The following is an 18,719-nucleotide window of genomic DNA, read 5'->3' on the forward strand; positions in this document are numbered from 1 at the left end:
TGCAATAGCTTTTGAGCGTATTTCATTGGACTTTAGGATGTAAAACTCAACACTGTGTATGTGTGTGTGTGTGGGGGGGGGGACTGTGGGGTTTTCAGGTGACAGATCGCTCATGCTGTCAAATTATTGCTCCAGAAGAAGTATACACCTCTTGAGGCATCACAGCATTTACTGTGCGTTATAGCTGCACTATGAAATTATGGTGACTCAGCTGTGTAAGATGCATACAGTCTATTTAGGATATAATGGCTTTCAGCAGAATCCCCATAAAACCAAGAAGACAAATTCAATTTTCTTGGGGTTTTTTGTCCTTTAAAACACTAATTTAATTAAATTTTAAAACAGTGTAGTACATCTCCAGATGCTGTGTGATATTAGTCTTCTTCTCGCCTTCATCACCTCATGTTTCCACTTTAGACTATCAAAGCACAAAAGTGATGAAAGCCATCACATAAAACGATCCAGAAGCTAAACCATGAAATACATTACAGCCAACAGCTTCTCATTGCTAAAATTATGGGTTAAAAATGCATCGCAGACATAACTCTTGTTTCCCCATCAGTGACAAGTGCAGTAATTTGTTTTCATGAGCTTGGAAGAGGAAACATTTTTCTCTGAGTGCAAATAATCTTTGGCAATATGTCATTAGACTCTGTATTTCCATATTTATGGTGTTTAAACATGCTAGCAAGTCTTTTAACTGCCTAATTGATTGTGTATTCTTGTGTGCGTATGTATGTGTGTGCGCTTTTTGTCAGCTCCCTCAGTAGTTCCCATAATGCACCAAGTGAGCTCAACAAGTCGCAGTTTCTCGTTGTCATGGCCACCGCCCGAACAGCCCAATGGAATAATCCTCGACTACGAGATACGATACTATGACAAGGTAGAGTGGGATGATAAATGTCCGTGTTTGTCTCTGTGTCTGTGCTTTTTGGTGCTATAGTCGCTGGCAGTAACTCATTAGTCAATAAAGCAGGCAAATCAATATCAACTTCATCAGAGTCATCCATTATCAGGACTGTTACTGAAGACCAGCAGGATTCTCACTTCTGCACAAACACCATTAAAAACTTGAATAAAACTAACACCAACCATTTTGGTAAAACTAACGTATAGTTCTGTGCAAAAACTTATGAGCCACCATTACTTACTTTATATTTTGCTTCCAAGGAGCCCAAAAGTTCTTATAATTTTTAAAAATGGTCCTTGGGTGCTTTCTGAAGGCCTTTTTTCACTCATTTTTAGTTCAGTCCTTATTCCTGACTATTTTTAGAGAAATGAATGGAACCTAATTAACTAACCAGTGTTGTGTCTACACATAACAGACAACTTATCAAAAATACATTTTTATCTTTAGGCAATGTGTTACCAGCAACCTGTCACAAAACAGACACTTTGATTGGCATAAAATAATATTTTTGTAGTAACAAGGTGATTGTCAAAGAGATCCTAAGAGATTGTCATCAGAAATGGTTTTGGTGGAAGAGTGGCTTTCAAATAGCCAAAATTGAGGATGCTGCCATCTGTAAGACATGAGCGGTGTCCCAAAACCTAGGCTGCATCCTTCAGAGGACCTGGCGTTCGCGGTCTACATGGGCCGGGTCCTTCGAAGACCGAGAAGGCCAGAAGTGTGAGGCTGTGAAATGGGACGGTCTAACCTTCAGATTTGCGTAAAGATTTGAGTAAAGAAAATCGACAGCCTATTTATGCAAGATAATTCATAATTTTATTGGGGGGATTATATTGGTTGGGTCTGATTATTGGGGGGTCATAACCCCCCTAACCCCCCTGGAAATTACGCCCCTGGGGACAGTTTTCGTCGCATCACTGTACGTAATCAGTCTACAAATGCGGCCTCAGGAGGATGCAGCCTACGTTTTGGGACACAGCTATGGTGGAGGCTCTCTCATGGTTTGGGGCTGTATTTCACAAAGTGTTGTTGGGGATTTTCAAGATTGATGGAATTATGAACACTGAAAAGTACTGTCAGATTTTGATCCATCGTGCAATACCATCTGGAAACCATCTGATAGGCAAGAGCTTAATTTTTCAGCATGAAAATGATCGCAAACACACTACTAGTGCAGTAGAAACATACCCAGATAGAAAACAAAAATGCACACAATGGAACACTGTAAGTAATGGATTGGCCTCCCCAACGTCATTGAAGCAACGTGGGATCATCCCAGAAGAGAGTAGGACAAAAGGCAGTCCTTTAAGAAGCTTAGGGAACTATTCCTGAAGGCTACTTAAAGAAATTATAAGAAAGCTTGCCCAAGACAGTCTGTGTTGAAGGCTAAAGGCGATCATATGAAATATTGACTTTCAAGCTGGTTACATTTATATAAACTCTGATTTTGTGTTAAATACTGTATTTCTATGGATGTTTCTGCATGTTTCAATAAATCCCTACACCGATTTCACATTTTCCTAGCAAAATATAGACTTACGCACAGCACTGCACTTTCTGCTTTTTTACTAGGGGCTCCTAATGGTTTCATAGTGTCTGCTGCCACTAATAGTGTTCCATTGTTTACTGGGTGTGAGATCATTTCCTAGATTTATCTTCCTCAGCTCACTGTGATGATGTAGAGTTCAAGTTCCCATTTTCATCAACAATAAAGCCAAAAATCGTTAATTATAAACACACATCAGGGGCTCATAGAAGTGTTGTTCCTAGGTAGATATTGTATGTGCTATCTTATGTTTCCAGATTCAGTCCCTTGGAAAACACAAAAAAACAGCAAACAAAAAACAAACAAACAAAAAAAAACCACATTACTGAAAGAAATCAGATGTGTTTAATATCAATAAGGAGGAGAGGCTGATAGCAATCTTAAAATATTCATCAAAAAAAGAATAGTTAGGTACTACATCATCAATATAAAAATCCCAGACTATCCAGGAGTTTAAGAAAATAAGGGGGTAGGATAACTCCAGGCAACGGAGGGAAGAGAACCAGTTTTTAAAATTTAATAATTGAATTTTTTTCATCCATAAAAGAGAAGCTTCAAAAGTGTATTGGGTATGGCGATAATTTATACAGGCATGATGTTATGTTTTTAATACTTGACAGAAGATTGCAGGCTGTCGGGTAGTTTCAAAGACTCCATGAGAACATCCATCCATCCATGTTCCCCTATCCTCCAAATACGCAAAAACAGCAGCAGACACCGTGACCAGTGTTTCTGAACGTGTCTGCTCTCCATCATATCGTTCAAGAAATAATAATCACTCAGTACTGCCGTTTTTGTAATACCGTTGTTATTAAATATTTCTTGTCATTTAGTATGAAAACGCGGCTTGATAAAAATCATCATCACTGGGTTTGGTGGCTGATCAACATGGCAATTATTTCAGGACAGCTGAAGGCAGAAACCTGTCAGCATATTTCTACAATTTATAGCTCTTATAAATGATGTATTTTTGTCTCGCACTCGTGCTGAATGCCTATTCATGTATCATCTTTTATGCAATATTATTTCCTAATAAGTCAGGATTGATCTTAGAGCTACAATGCATATTTAATGGGGCCTGCAGCCATACTGACAGGGTTTTACAGTGATGTAGAGCCTTTCTTTATTCAACCACACATAAATTGTTGATCGTATTTGTGCAGGAAGGATGAGTGTCCATTCATTAACAACTGGCTTTAAAAAGCTGTTTTCAGGCAATGAGGACCGCCTCACTCCAACTCAGTGTTTCACTGAATCGAACACGAACAAAGGGAGTAGTTTGAGCTGCTGCAGCTTTGTTATCGGTAACATGCAATATAAGATCAAATTAGGATTTGTGAAGATCGAAATTAAATCAACCATTAGGCTAATCAGAAACAGTAAGAGCTCATGCTGATCTTGGGAGTCTCAAGCAGCTAATTCTTTAGTCTTTACTGAAAACCTTAGAAGACAAATGGACAGTAATTTAGACAAATTTCCCCCAAACCTTTCCAGCTAATCCGATCCTAGCTGAAATATTAAATATTTAGGTAGCCACACAAGATGGCGATATCTTTTGTTGCTGTTTTACAGGAAAATATTCATTGGCAGTCATGTATACAGCTCTGATGCATTTATTCAATTTACTGCTCATGTAGTTCTGTCTGTTCCAAAGTCTGTGAGGCGGGATGTCATAGTGTTTGTAGACTGCAGCTGCTAATATTTCTCTATTGTTTGCTGAGTAAGATTGTGTCCTAGATTCATCTCCTCAGCATTCTCTGTTGCTGTGGGCTTCAGGTCTCTCCGTGGACCTCAGTACATGCCCAAAGTCAGCACAGAGCACTGATATTACATAGTTACCTTTATCTTAAAAGGGCAAAGCCTTTCACCCCAGAGAGATAGAGTCTGCCACAGAAAAGAGAACAAGAAGCATCCGTTCTTCCAGGCCAGAGTGTTGAGGATTTCTGTTCCGGGCAGGCAGGGTTGAAGGAAAATGATCGATATTCAAAATGATCCTTTGTAGCTTTCTTTTACTCCTATTGTTCCTGTTTCGCAAAGGGCAGAAATGTGCTCGGAGAGAAGAACCACTTGTGTCCGTTAGCTGAACTCTTTGGAAGTTTTCTTTATTCTTCCCTACCCTGACCCTCTGAGTTATACTGAGAATAAAAGGAAACTCTCAGTCTCAGTACTTGATCTCCTGCATAAGAGGGATGCCCACATTCTCCATCTATCATTTCTTTAGGCCAGGTCAAGTTAGTCCAGACATTCTTCTCCTTAGCAACGTCTCCCAGCACATCCTGAGGGATCCAGAGGCATTCCAGTACCACATCAGATATACATAGAATCCTTTCTCGATGTCAGAGTCTACCCCAGGGTCTCCAAAGGGGGCACCCTGAAGTCAGCCGTATCAAATGCCTGAACCACTTTAGTTTTTTAGATATAAAGGAGCACCAGCTCTATTCTGTTCTCCCTCAGGATTGATTGAATTATTTCTAAAGTTCAACTCAGCCACCCTTTAGAAGAAATTATTTTTAGTTGTTTATAACTATATTTTTTTCTGAATTTTTCAGATAAAGGCAACCAGAAAACTGCTTCTTCTTTTAGGAATATGGAGATTGTTGTGGTGGAGGGGTTATTAATCCAAAGAAGGTGAACATAACAAGTTCATTGCTGCCACCTGTAACAAAACCTTGGAGGGTAACTTCCCCAACCAAAGTAGTGCTTTAGCATAGGGCTTGGCTGTAGAGTCTAGAGGAGCAGGAGACTCACCAGGCATGTCTCACCATTGCAGAGACATGCCCTGGAGTTGGATTAATTGTTAGGATTTGGACCTTGGCATGCTGATCATGTGAATTTCCATGTTTTCTATATATACTGCTTCAAAAAAAATTAAAACCTTTTGAAAACCCCCAAAACAGGAATGGTTTTAAAGGTGGAGGCCACTGACATTTTTTCTCTCCCCATCTTTTCTGACAGTTTTTTGCACTAGTTCAGTTAGGGTCAGTGACCGGTGGCATGAGGTGACACCTGGACCCCACAGAGGTTGCACAGGTAGTTCAATTCCTCTAGGATGGGACATCAATACGTGGCATCACCAAGAGGTTTGCTGCATCTCTCAGCACAGTCTCAAGAGCATGTTGGAGATTCCAGGACACAGACAGCTACTCCAGGAGAAATGGACAGGGCTGTAATAGATTCTTAACCCATCAGTAGGACCGATATCTGCTCCTTTGTGCAAGGAGGAACAGGATGAGCACTGCCAGAGCTACAAAATCACACTGGTGTGAATGTCTCTGACCAAATATCAGAAACAAACTACATGAGGCTAGCCTGATGTCCTCTAGTGGGCTCTGTGCTCACTGCCCGACACTGTGGCATTTGCCAGAACACCAGAATATGCCTTTGACAGATAAGAGCCGGTTTACCATGAGCACATGTGACAGATGTGAAAGGGTCTGGAGAACAAATGAAGAACGTTCGCTCAGCATGACAGGTTTGGTGGTGGGTCAGTGATGGTGGGGTGAGGCATATCCACAGAGGGACGCAGAGACCTCTACAGGCTAGACAATAATACACTGGCACACTGTGAAATCCACTGTCAGACCCTACACTGGTGCAGTGGGTTCTGGGTTCCTCCTGGTGCATGATAATGCCTGACCTCATGTGGCAAAAGTTTGCAGACAGTTTGTGGAAGATAAAGGAGTTCATACTGACTGGCTCCCATGCTCGCCTGACCTAAATCCAATAGGACACGTCTGGAGTCCCGTGGGACGTTATGTTTCACTTCATCAGACACTGCCAGGTTGCACCACAGACTGTCCAGGAGCTCAGTGATGCCCTGGTACAGATCTAGGAGGAGATGCCCCAGGACACCATCAGTGGTCTCATTAGAAGCATGGACCGATGTTGTCAGGCATGTATATAAGCATATTGAGGACATTTTGAGTGGCTGGAATGAGGTTTCAGTAAAATGGGCTGGTCTGCCACATACGTTCTTCACTTGGATTTATGGGGTGTCTTTGAATTTTCATTTCCATCAAACAATGTAACATCCCTTCATTCCTAACACATTACCCAATCTATATCAGTATAGATATGCAGGCAGCATGATTTTTTTTTCCCATTGAGATCTGATCTATATTCTGATTTTTTTCTAGCAGCGTAGATATTTCTAGCTTTGTGATCAGATTTCCATTCTGTGGACGCACTCAAGATATGAAGCAGTTTCTTGTGCAGACAGAATATTATTTACCCTTGTGAAGTCAGTGTTTTGCAAAAGAGATCACAATATGAATGTCTTGCTGCAGCGTTGATAACAGTGTTACTCCAGCTTTTGTAATGTAGAATAGTGGAAGATCATTTAATCTTGTTAACCGATTCACTCAAAAGCAGAAACACTAAACCACCAATTTATCCCCTCAGTGGGTGTTTTTCAAAGCTCCTACCAATCTTCTGTGAGGCTGTCTTAGTGAAGCAATCAAGCCTTCAGCTGCCCTGTAGTGGACAAGGTCCTAATTTGTATGAACCAGGAGACTATGGAACAAAAGACTTCATAGTCTAGCTTGAATGGCGAATGTCAGAGCAGAGGCACCAATGTGAGCCTCTGATTCAGTGGTAAAACATGCAGGTTCTGATTGCTTTCCTATCAAAGAAGTTGCTCTAGGAAAGAAAATTGTGAAGAGAAAGGGAAATTGCGACAGCATATCTTGTCTTTGTAATTCCGCAAATAGGAAGCAATGCATTTCGAGACTCCGAGTTAAATTACTCCCATATCTATCACCCAAAGGTAAATATAAGAATGTCCTCATCTTTTTTGAAGCTGAGCCAAGAACTGCAAAAACAGACAGACTTTTGCTGCAGACAGATTAAAAACAAAGAGTGAAGCACCTACAAGGGATTGTGTAACATACACCAAACAGAGCGCGTGCCTCCTCAGCCACGGATCACATTTCATTCCCCACCATCCTCCAGTCCTTCGCACAAGATCTGAAGAAAATAGTTTTTGGCATTTTTTGGAATACCACTGCTTCTCCCTGTGCTCATTTTTTTCTTTTTAATACACACTGTCAGCGAGTTGGTACTTCCATAACTCATTGAAACTCTCAGCTGTGAGCGCAAGTACAAACTTTAAATGCCCAGGACTCTTGTCAACTGTTTTTCTTATCTATTCTCTTTGATGAAAACACTCATGCGCAGTCCTAAAGTCCGTGGCTTCAGAGAACTTGCTCAGAGATTCCAATTTTCCAGGGCTGTCAACTTCGCAGGGCTGCACAAGGACAACTGAAAACGTGTGTTTGAATCTTTCCTTTTTATTTTTATGGATACTGCTGCTGCACAAGTCTTAATGTGGCACTAATGCAACCATTTGTCATTACATAATTAAAAATCAGTACCTATTACTTCAAGGTTTGCTTTCCAACATATGTGGAATTAATGCTTTTTATAAATTGCACTTAATTGTATTGTTAGTTTTGAATTAATTTGTGTAATAATTTGTGATGCCTTAGTAACAGTTTTAAAAACAGGTATTTTTCAGCAGCATGTACCTTTATTTTTATCTTGTCTTTTTCTTCTTCTGCATCCAACTAGTGCTCTAGCTGGTTAACTGTTAGCGTTAGCTCTCACCCTATTCCTACCTTGTCTTCTGTCAAACCAACCCTCTGCATGTTCTCCTTCACTACACCTGTGAATCTTCTGTGTGTTCATCCTCCTGCTTTGCAGCTCCATCTTCAACATCCTTTGCCCAGTACATCCACTATCCCTCCTCCATTTCCTGCTCACTCCCAATTAAAATCTCAACATCTTCAACTCTGCCACCTCCTGCTCCACCACTCGCCTTTTTATCAGTGCCACTATCTCTAAACCATACACCATAGCAGGTCTCACTATTGTCTCTTAAACCTCACTAATTCTTATACAAAACTTTCATTTAGACTCATGCCGATTCAATGTCTCTTATCTGTAATGGGCATTAGACGACAGACGCTGATTTTTCTTTTAGGAATAAAGGAGAGATTCCGTAAGCTCGGTGAGGGTGACTCATCTCCAATAAACGAAAACCATTTGTATCATTTTCATTTCATCTATCGTTCAAATGTAAAATGTTTCATGTTTCTCCAGGGTAGGACTGGCTGTATTTCAAACATTATCCGGAAGCACAGAACCGGATAATAGTTGTTTCAAGTGGGATTCATGCTACTGCGTCTGTAGTCTCTTTGCGTAGGTGTTTGGCTACGCAGAGTACAGGATTATGCTATGCAGTCTACGTGGGCTTGCTTACATACAGCAAGAAAATAACCAACAGTATGTAGATGTTGCTGATGCTATGCATAGGTTGAATGCTGGATTCAAACGCTGGCCTGAACAGGAAAGGGAGCCTACAAAGTCATGGAAAGATCAATAAAGCGCAGACAAAGAGTGTAGTAAACAAATGTATTAGAACTTCAAGAATAGCCTACAGGGATGGGCAGGGATGGCTCAGGAGGTAGAGTGGTGGCTCCATGATTGGAAGGTCGGGGGTTTGAATCTACTGAACGGCTACCCTGAGGTATCCCTGAACAAGCTACCGTCCCTGCACACCGCTAACTGGGCGCCCAGTGGCTGCCCACTGCTTCATAGAGTGAATGGGTTAAATGCAGAGAGGAATTTCCCCACGGGGATCAATAAAGTATACTCTACAGACCTGTTGCTCAGCATATTTTTGACACTGCCCCCTGTTGTCAGCAGACAGCTACTACATGTAGACAAGAGTCTACAAAGCTGTGCATTGGCTGTCTAGGAGCAGCACACAACCATGAAAAGCCTACACCAGCATAAATAGTGATTGTACTCTTAGATGCACAGGAAGGAGTTGTGGCTTTGTTTACCACCTTAAAACATTTTTTTTTTTTTTAAATTTGATCTATATTCTTATGTGGGTTTAGTGTTTCATGTTTGTCATTTTTTGTGTTTCTTTCACAGTCTTTTGCTCTACATACCCAGTGTTGTCACTGAGGCATAATCAAAAAATAAATAAATAACAGGAAGAGCACAGTAGCCCTATCTCCATATGGAGCACTCACCGCTCCTCTTATTCTCACAGTTTTGGTATCAGCAAAGTTCCAGGAAAGATGGCGAGTAGGGAGAGAAGAGGAGGTCGAGATTCTGCCTCTCGCTGGGCAATTAAAGTGAGCTGAGGACACGGTGAGAAGTAGTTCTCTCACTGAGAGATGTACTGCAGCTGTGGTCTGACAGCCACAGATAAAACCCTTAGTTAGTCAAAATCATGACAGTGACTTTACTCTAAGTCAGCCTTATTTGCTGCTGCTTTTACTTCAATATCATTTAACGCGGAAGCCAATTCAGACGCCGCGTTTCACACCACGGAGCAGTCGGCCACATAAAGACTAATTTTAGCACATATTTGAAAGTGAAGATGTCCCCAGGGAGTGGTTTGATAAGCCTGCAGAGAGAGGACAGGTTTTTCTTACCAGACAGCTGTACTCTACTTCCTGCTCTGGCAGTTTTTTGTAATTTCTCCACCTTCTCTTGCCCCCCCATCCTCCCCACCCCGCACCTTCCTTTTCCACTCCCACTCTATAGATAATGAGGTTTTAATGTAGTAGATTTGATATGGTGCAAGAAGGCTGGATTTTTCCCCATTACTTATCTCTGGCTACCAGGCCTTCCCAGATGGGCTGCCCCCTAACCTCTTCATTCTGGCAAACAGAGCCACCTTCATCCTCCCTCCCTCCCACCCACACACACACCTTCAAATTCAAACTTCACCCCCAACACAATACCCCATTTCTCTGTCCACTTGCAAATATAACGCATTCGCTTCAAGCCTTCAACACTTGTCCTTGCGTTATGTCCTAATTATGAGAAAGCAATTAGCGGGGTCCGTCTTTTATATATGTTAATAAGAGATATCAGTGGATTAAGATGACATGAATGAAGGTAATAAATACTATATGATATCGCATACCGGAAAAAGTAAACAGGCCCCTGCAGCAACACGGGGGGCTGGTGATCGGGGGATGAGTGTTGGTTATGAAAGATTACGATAATAAAAACAATCATCTTTAACCCTCTTTCATCCGTTCCATCTTCTGGTAGCCCTCCCTGCTTTTTCGCCTGCCTTTCCCTCAATTTCTTCCCACTCTTTTCCCTCCTGACCCGTCCTGTTCATCACCACCATCATCTCTCTTCCTCTCATCTTTGCTATGCTTTTGACCCCCTCCACCCTACCACCCGTCATCCTCACTGCACGCTTCCCTTCCTCTACTTTCATGCCATCACCACATTATATCTGTCATTCTCTCCAGACTCCATTTCAAATTAACTGCAGTGAAGCTTTTTTTTTTTTATCTGAAAGAAACTGACTGAAGACAGGAAATCTAGAAGGCAGACAGAGAAAGATAGCAGTACAAGGTGGTGGTCTTTGGTTTATTGGAGTGGCCTGATAGGTCTCATACCTAATTCAGTCCAGAAGAAGAAGTGGAAGGGGTGAAGACCAAATTCTCACCTGTCTCTGGGGGTAATGGCTAATTAACTGCATTGTGACAGAAATACATATGTATGCAGGGAATGAAGGGGGGTGGGGGTTAAAAGGGGTGAAAAAGTGACTGGAAGATATATGAGATGAAGGAGCATCATATGAGCCAAAAACTGGAGGTTCAGAAATGTTAACGATAGTGAGCTTGTAAAAGCCTGAACAACATTTGTTCTCATGTGGCAAGATTCTGTTACCACACCAAGAAAACTGGAAAAACATATCCTTTTTACGTGTCTTTCCAGAAATAATGACACAGGATTGCTAAAGACTATTCATTGTTTTTGTAGGGTTGGCTACAAAGTGGTGCTAACGTGGTAAATGTTGGAAATCGCACGATTAAGAGTAGTGCCAGCTAAAGATTTCTGACTTCTTGCCTTCTGACAGTGACTGCAACTGTACCAGAGGAACCTTCGATGTCTGAGAAGATCCTGTGAGGATTCGGGTTTCCAGAGAGAATAGGACAACTTTGCCCTTTACTCTGGTTACAGTTTAGTATAAGAGACTGATGGGGAAGGGAAGGTTAAGCTCACATACTGTTTTCTGCTGTGTGGAATCTGTTTCCTATGCACAGAATCATTATATTCATTCAGCACACACTCAGTCTGCCGCTGTATTTTGAATGCCTTCTGCCCATTTTGAATCAAATTAAGCCTCACAAATCATCTGGTGTAATCTGTTTAAGAATACCAATATCAAGTCTGCAAAGGCAGCAGCTTTAGTAGTTCTTTAGTTTTGAATAGGGCTTCACACCTCGCAAAATGGTTGTTTCTGACCTTTTATGTCTTAAAGAGGAAACTGACTTATTGAATCTTTATGTGGTGCAAAAAAATGGCAGTCTCCCAATCTTAGTGTTTAGTTACGACACAGAGGTGTAAGTTAAGTAGTGTTTCTTTATTCATGACTCACTTTTCCATAGTGTAGATCGTTTTATCCAGGATGTCAGTGTAACCATGACGTGAGCTGGTTATGGTTACAGATGCAATAGAGCTAACCAGAGGGGTTGGATAATATGTTCAAATTTTCAAACTGACGACCATCGATCCATCTACAAGCAATTGCTGATGTGTACAGTCAGGGTAAAAAGAAAGTTTTACACATCTGGTGCATACATCTGGTCCATGAATGAGGTAAATACAAACTCAGATGGACTACAAAACATGTGCACTGTGTCATTATTTATTTAACAAAAACTCAGAATCAGTCACTGCCTCCATAGGAATTGAGAGGGTAAGTGGCAGCCAGGTGCTGCTAATCAAACACACTTGATTAACTGAAGAGCAGAAAGTGTGAGCACCTCTATAAATCCTCGCACAATGGCTTAGAAAGTCATTAAGGAAATATTAAGTTATTCCTTCTTAAGGTTGTTCTAGCTGTTGAATCATGGGGTGTAATACTGATGAGTCTCTTGTGTCTGTGTACAGCTCTCAGCTCTGGAGATCATTAAAACAAAAAGGAAGGCGGCACCACGTAGACTTCTTGTATTCTCGAGGTGGATTAGGTTAGATAGTGACCCACACAGTGCTGCTAAAGAGTATTTGCCACCTTCCTGATTTCTTAGTTTTTTGCAAATTTGTAACAGTTACAAATTCATCAAACAAATTTTCATTTTCGACAATGATAAACTGATTAAATACAAAATGCATTTTGAAATGATGATATTGTTTAGTATGGGACACCAGTATTCCAAACCTACCTATGTGAAGTGTTGCCTTGCTTTTTAGATAACCACAAAGAAAAAAGACTAAATAAAATTGTGCTTTTGCCACTGTGTATCACAGCACACTCTTCCCTAAAACAACAATTCAGTGACTTCACTGCATGAAGTTTTAATAAAATAAAAGCTGTACACAGTGAGGCCTGTGGATTACTTTTTTCCCCTGTTTTAGCTCCACATTACATGAAAACACAGATATCCAAATATGGATTAATAAACCCAAACTATCTCCATGACTACATATTGTACCACTTCATGTAACTGTAATATTTTTGTTATTTGGAACAGGGCAATGTGATGAAGCCTGGCAAAGGGTGCTTTTACCAATTTCTTTTGTTTTCGCTTTACTTTGGATGTATTTTTGTTTATACTGGCCAAAACTAAGTGCTGAAGTTAGTCTGTCTGTGACCAAAATATTCTTTTAGTCTGTCTGGGGTGCTTCTTAAATATATCTCCTAATTGTCTCTGTACCTCACACACAGTTGCAGTCATCCGTGCTGAACAGTTCGATGGTCCTAAGCGAAACACCTAATGTGGTTCTGGAGGGTCTGAGACCCGGGACCGGCTATGTGGTCCAGGTGAGGGCCCGCACTGTAGCGGGCTACGGAGCCTACAGCAAAGAGATGCTCTTCCAAACCCTCACCGACGGTAAGTGGGTGGGTGGTTATCTGGAGTGTGTGGAGGTGTTTGTGTGGGTGTGGGTTTTTGTGGTGGAGAGGAATGCGAGTGTAGGGCTGAGAGAGGGAATGTGAGAGGGTTGCGCAAGAGTGAAATTCTGGCTGTGAAGTGATTAAATTCTCCCTTACTTTCTGTGTGTGTGTGCGTGTGTTTGTGGAGAGTGCTTGCAGTCATGTAAAATGAGCCTTGTAAATGATATTTTCTGTGTATTAGAGAGAGAAAAAAACTGTCAGTTATATATTTTCCCTTCCAGAAATGCTCAGCTGTGTGTATGCAAGACTGAAACATATGAGGAGTATGAAATATAATATTTTTCTTAATTTGTGTGTGTGTGTGTTCTGCAGATGAATATAAGTCAGAGCTCGGACAGCAGCTCTCTCTGATTGCTGGCTCCTTAGTAGGTGGAGTGTGTATTGTATCACTAGTAGCTATCGCCATCATCTGTACCAGGTAACGCACAGCTGACACACCTGCTCACTTCACACGAAAGTGCAGCCGCACATAAATGTCTGTCACTGCAATGTCCAAAGAGGTAGAGATGCTAGACACGTGTCCTATTAAATAACATACTTTTCACTGGTCAGACTATGAACATTAACTGATAGTTAAAACAACAGTTCTCCACTTTTTTCCACTTTTTTGAGCTTTGAACGAAATGCAAAGGTATTTGTAATTATGTGGACAAAGCAGCACTTCAGTAGCACAGTTGCAGCTTCCACACATCACGTCTTTAGATCACATTGTTTAATGACCGCTGAGGAAATCGATTAGCTGAGAGAGACTGGTAGATGCTTTTTTAAAAGCAGTAAGTGGACTTTGAACAACATATTTTTTTCCAGGATAAATGTTCATGGCCGATTGGCCATGGCGCATACCACATGAATAAAAATGCCCCCAGCAACAGAATCCCTCACCCATTTTGCTAATCCCCTGCTCTCTTTCCTGACATTTGCCATCTGTTTCAAATATAATTATCCAGTAAAATAAATCTGACACCCACAAATATCAATCAAATAAATGTACTTTAACAAAGCTCCTTTAAATGAATAAAAGAGCTGCTGCACATGCATTCTTCTATTTCAGCTAAAATGGTAAACAAAAGAAAAAAGAAAAAAATGGAAGTTTATCAACCATATGAACAGCACCTAGCTCACGGTGCGAGCTATCGCTACTTAAGCGTAAACCAGATAATGGAAGCCTCTGGGATTGTGTTGTGTGGAGCGTAGCCACAGCTGATGTACCTCCTTTAATTTACAACTGATAAAAGTAACATTTTTATATGTTGTTGATGTGTCAAAAAATCAATGACAAGTGAAAGTTCTGCATGAATAATTGTAATAAAATGTCCATCCATCAGTCCATACAAAACACCATCAAGCCATCTATTCATCGTCTTCCACTTATACGGAGTCAGGTCACAATGGCACTAAGCCAAGTAGGGTATTCCTTTTCCCCAGCAACACTTTCCAGTTCATCCTGGAGGACCTGAGGTGTTCCCAGGTGCTCCCAATCACTTCAGTGAGCCCTGAGTCTATTCTAGGATCACCTCATGTTTGGATATACCCAATGACCTCCAATGGAAGGCTCCCTTAAGACCTCCTAACCTCCTCCCTGCTTTTGACAGGGAGGAGCAGGAGATCCTTTGGATGTTTGAGCTGTTCTCCTCATCTCCAAAGCTGAGCCCATTCCCTCTACTGATGGAAACTGATTTCATCGGTCTTAGTCGTTTGGTCATTACTAGATCTCATGATCACTATTTGCACTATTTGTTGCAGTCTCATGAGAGTTGGACTGTTGGTGGAGTAGTAATCTCATTACCATGACAGTCTGGTACAGCACCCACATCACTGCAGATGTTGTGCCAATCTGCTGGTTCAAGTCACACTGCACTTCCTGTTACTTGGGAATAAGAGGCCATCATATTTGATACTAGCTTCTAAACCCCAACCAGGAGGCAGCATTTCACCATTTTTCCAATTGGAGACAAGAGGAACCCTGTGGCACCACCACCTCCTGAAAATGTGCTTGACCACTAAAATGAAGTTAAAGCAATGTTGCAAAAGTACCACTTTGGTCTTTCTGGGTGTTGTATTATTCTGTATGACATCGTTAGATTGTTAAATTACAGGCATCAGTGCATGAACAGCTTATTTGAATTACTTTATACATAGGGGTAATAGGGTAAAGGGGTTGAGGACATGATTGGTGGTAGAGAAGAAGAAGAAAAACATGTGATAGACTAATCTGTTGTTTGTTTTTCATCTTTGATGGGTTTTTTTTGGTTTTTTTTGTGGTGTCATATCATTTGAATTTCGATTGAAATTAAACCATGTGAGAAATTTGGAACCAAAAAAAATCCCTATTTGTTGCAGCTGTTAAAAAACACAGACATTTGACTGATCTCATTACATTCTGCTTTTTGTAATTCAGCGAGCTTGAAAGGTTAGGAAACCACTGGTGTTGGCTTTAATAATGTGCTCTATTTTAAAATATTATCAACTGTGTAAAATGTTCATTTAAAACTATTTGCTGGAGCTGTTAAATAAATGTCTTGGAAAGTAAAATAATACTTTTTGAAATGAAGTATAGTTGAAGTTGCATTAAATGGTACCTTACTAAATATACGCTATATTGCCAAAAGTATTTGCTTGTCTGCCTTCACACTTATATGAACCTGAGGGACATCCCATTCTTAATCCATAGGGTTTGCAGCTATAACAGCTTCAACTCTTCTGGGAAGGCTTTCCACAAGGTTTAAGAGTGTTTATGGAAATTTTTGACCATTCTTCCAGAAGTGAATTTGTGCTCTAATTGATCCCTAAAGTGTACGGTCAGGTTGAGGTCAGGACTCTGTGCAGGCCAGTCAAGTTCTCCCACACCAAACTCACTCATCCATGCGTTTATGGACCTTGCTTCGTGCACTGATGTACATTCATGTTAGATCAGGAAAGGTCCATCCCCAAACTGTTCCCATACAGTTGGGAGCATGAAATCAAAGAATTACAAGTTCCTCTCACTGGAAACTATGAGGGAGAGCCCCGACAACCACCAAACCCACAGTCATCCAGACGGAAAAGTGTGATTCGTTGCTCCAGACGACACATCTGCACTGCTCTAGCCTGTGGCGTGCTTTATACCACTTGATTCATCACTTTGCATGGCACTTGGTGACGTAAGTCTGTTGTTCGACCATTGTTCACTGTTCCTGAAGGCCACATGAATTTTGGAGGTTTGTAGAGATTGACTTTGTAGAAAGTTGGTGACCTCTGCCCACGATGCACCTCAGCTCTGTGATTTTACATAGCCTACCACTTCATGGCCAAGTTGCTGTTGTTCCCAATCATTTCATCTTTGTTATAATATCACTAACAGTTGATTGTGGAATATTTAGTAGTGAGAAAATTTCACAACTGGACTTGTTCCACTATCACGGTAACATACTGGAATTTACTGAGCTCCGGAGAGCGACCCATTTTTTTTACGAATGTTTGTGGAAGCAGCCTGCATGTCTAGCTGCTTCATTTTATACACCTGTGGTCATGGAAGTGATTGCAACACCTGAATTCAATGATTTGGATTGCTGCGTTTTGACTTTTGGCAATATAGTGTAGTTTCCACCACTGGCAGCTGCAACTCTCTCACCTCTCTCACCAGTATGCCTGCTTGCAGTTGCATGTATGCATTTAAGTGAAATCCTCTCTGTACACTGTAGTCTTTAACCTTTTGCTGATCAACTGATTCAAGCTCAAACTACACTTGCTGCTGCTATTGCTATTATTGTTAGGTATTTCCAATACCTTTTTATCTGCGTATGGTACTACAAAAACCGAGTGTGGCATTTTCCGAATAACGGTCATTCATGGCCACAGCCAGTGACAGCAAGGAGACCTACAAGTTAGTCTAACTTTAAATTTTGGATGCATTGGACTGTAAAATATTTGTTTTCTTATCCTGTTAGGGCGTCGCAGATGAACTAGAGCCTGTCCTAGCTGACATTAAGGGAGAGGTGGGCTATGTGAAGTAGAAATATCAAAATTAGAGTGCAAGACCACGAACAAAAGATTCTTATGGAATAACATTGGTTGTGTACACAAAGGGAACATTTCTAAATGTACTTCACAAATTTTTAAAAAAGGATTTGAAATGACTCCTAGTAGAAATAAAGTTGTAGACCAATAAATCACACACAAGTGGTGCAAAAAAAGTATTAAATTATAATATTTAATACGGCAAGAGTTTTAAACTAGCTGTGAAATGAGAAATGTCCAAAGTCTCAGTGACCCCATGAACTCCCAGAAATAGCAAGCGGCAAGCTGTCTCTCCTGCGCTCAGTATTAGGTGTCTGCTGTGGAGATCAGTCCACATATTAAAATATTACCACGTGCATTCCTTTAGTTTCAGCCTCGGAGAGAAGCGGGAAACAAGAGCTGATGACAAAGAGCACGAACAAGTCACCCAATACTAATGATTTCCTGACAGACTCTCTTAAGCACACTTCTGGAAAACAATTTATTTCACCTCAAAAGAGAAGCAGCGAAAGGACAACCAATTAGCATGATCTTTCTGCAACATTTCTAACTTTGAGTTGTTTTATTTTTTTTTACCTACTTGCCATTTTTTCTTCCCCGTAAATCTCTGTGTCCGTGTTTCTGTCTGCAGGAGAAGGCAGCTGAAGGAGAGCGTATATGGTGACAAGTTGCAGCAGTACAACACAGGAGGAGGTACGACCCCCTCCTAACACTGCGCTCTTTATTTCTTTATCACGATACATAAAATATGATGTGTTAAAACAGTGTGTGTATTCGAGCTTTCTGACTTTGTCCTCAGAGGTGACTCTGAGGCCAGACATGTTCAGTGGACCCACACCCACTGTGACCTTTCCCAGCCTGTCTGAGGGTCACAGTTCACCGGGGGTCAAGATCTACATTGACCCTTTCACCTACGAGGACCCCAATGAGGCTGTCCGAGAGTTTGCCAAGGAAATCGATCCCTCCTGTGTCAAAATAGAGGAAGTCATCGGATCAGGTAGATATTTTAAGTGCCTTCGTGTATTTGGTGACCTTTTCGCTTTCATCGTGTTGTTTCTATAAGCTGTTGAAAGAAAATCTCAGCAAGGGAAAGTCTGTATTTATTTTCAGATGTGTTGAATAACCACTGCATTCATTCAGTTTAAGCAAAATCAGTTGAAGGTTGAGATGAAAAAATAACCACAGTCACAGCACTGCTATCCTCTATAAAGTGCCTCAAAACACAAGCTAGAAAAGCAAACCTTGGTTTATTTAATGAAACCAACCGCCATGTGAAGGAGCAGATCCTCTACAGCAAATTAATCAAATTCCTCAACTGTGCCAGACTT

The 18,719-nt window shown here is 41.0% G+C and overlaps 1 protein-coding gene across 1 annotated transcript in view; it reads left to right on the plus strand.

Annotated features, from left to right (window-relative positions):
* The window catches only part of LOC100695501 (ephrin type-B receptor 1), a 121,767-nt gene that overhangs the window by 67,133 nt on the left and 35,915 nt on the right, over nt 1–18,719 (plus strand). Inside the window, exons 9-13 of the mRNA XM_005457133.4 lie at nt 759–883; nt 13,168–13,333; nt 13,708–13,813; nt 18,023–18,084; nt 18,191–18,388. Of these exons, the coding sequence (XP_005457190.1) occupies nt 759–883; nt 13,168–13,333; nt 13,708–13,813; nt 18,023–18,084; nt 18,191–18,388 (657 nt within the window). The remainder of the gene's footprint in view (nt 1–758; nt 884–13,167; nt 13,334–13,707; nt 13,814–18,022; nt 18,085–18,190; nt 18,389–18,719) is intronic.

This window comes from Oreochromis niloticus, linkage group LG17, assembly GCF_001858045.2.
Source record: "Oreochromis niloticus isolate F11D_XX linkage group LG17, O_niloticus_UMD_NMBU, whole genome shotgun sequence".
Classification (NCBI taxonomy): Eukaryota; Metazoa; Chordata; class Actinopteri; order Cichliformes; family Cichlidae; genus Oreochromis; species Oreochromis niloticus.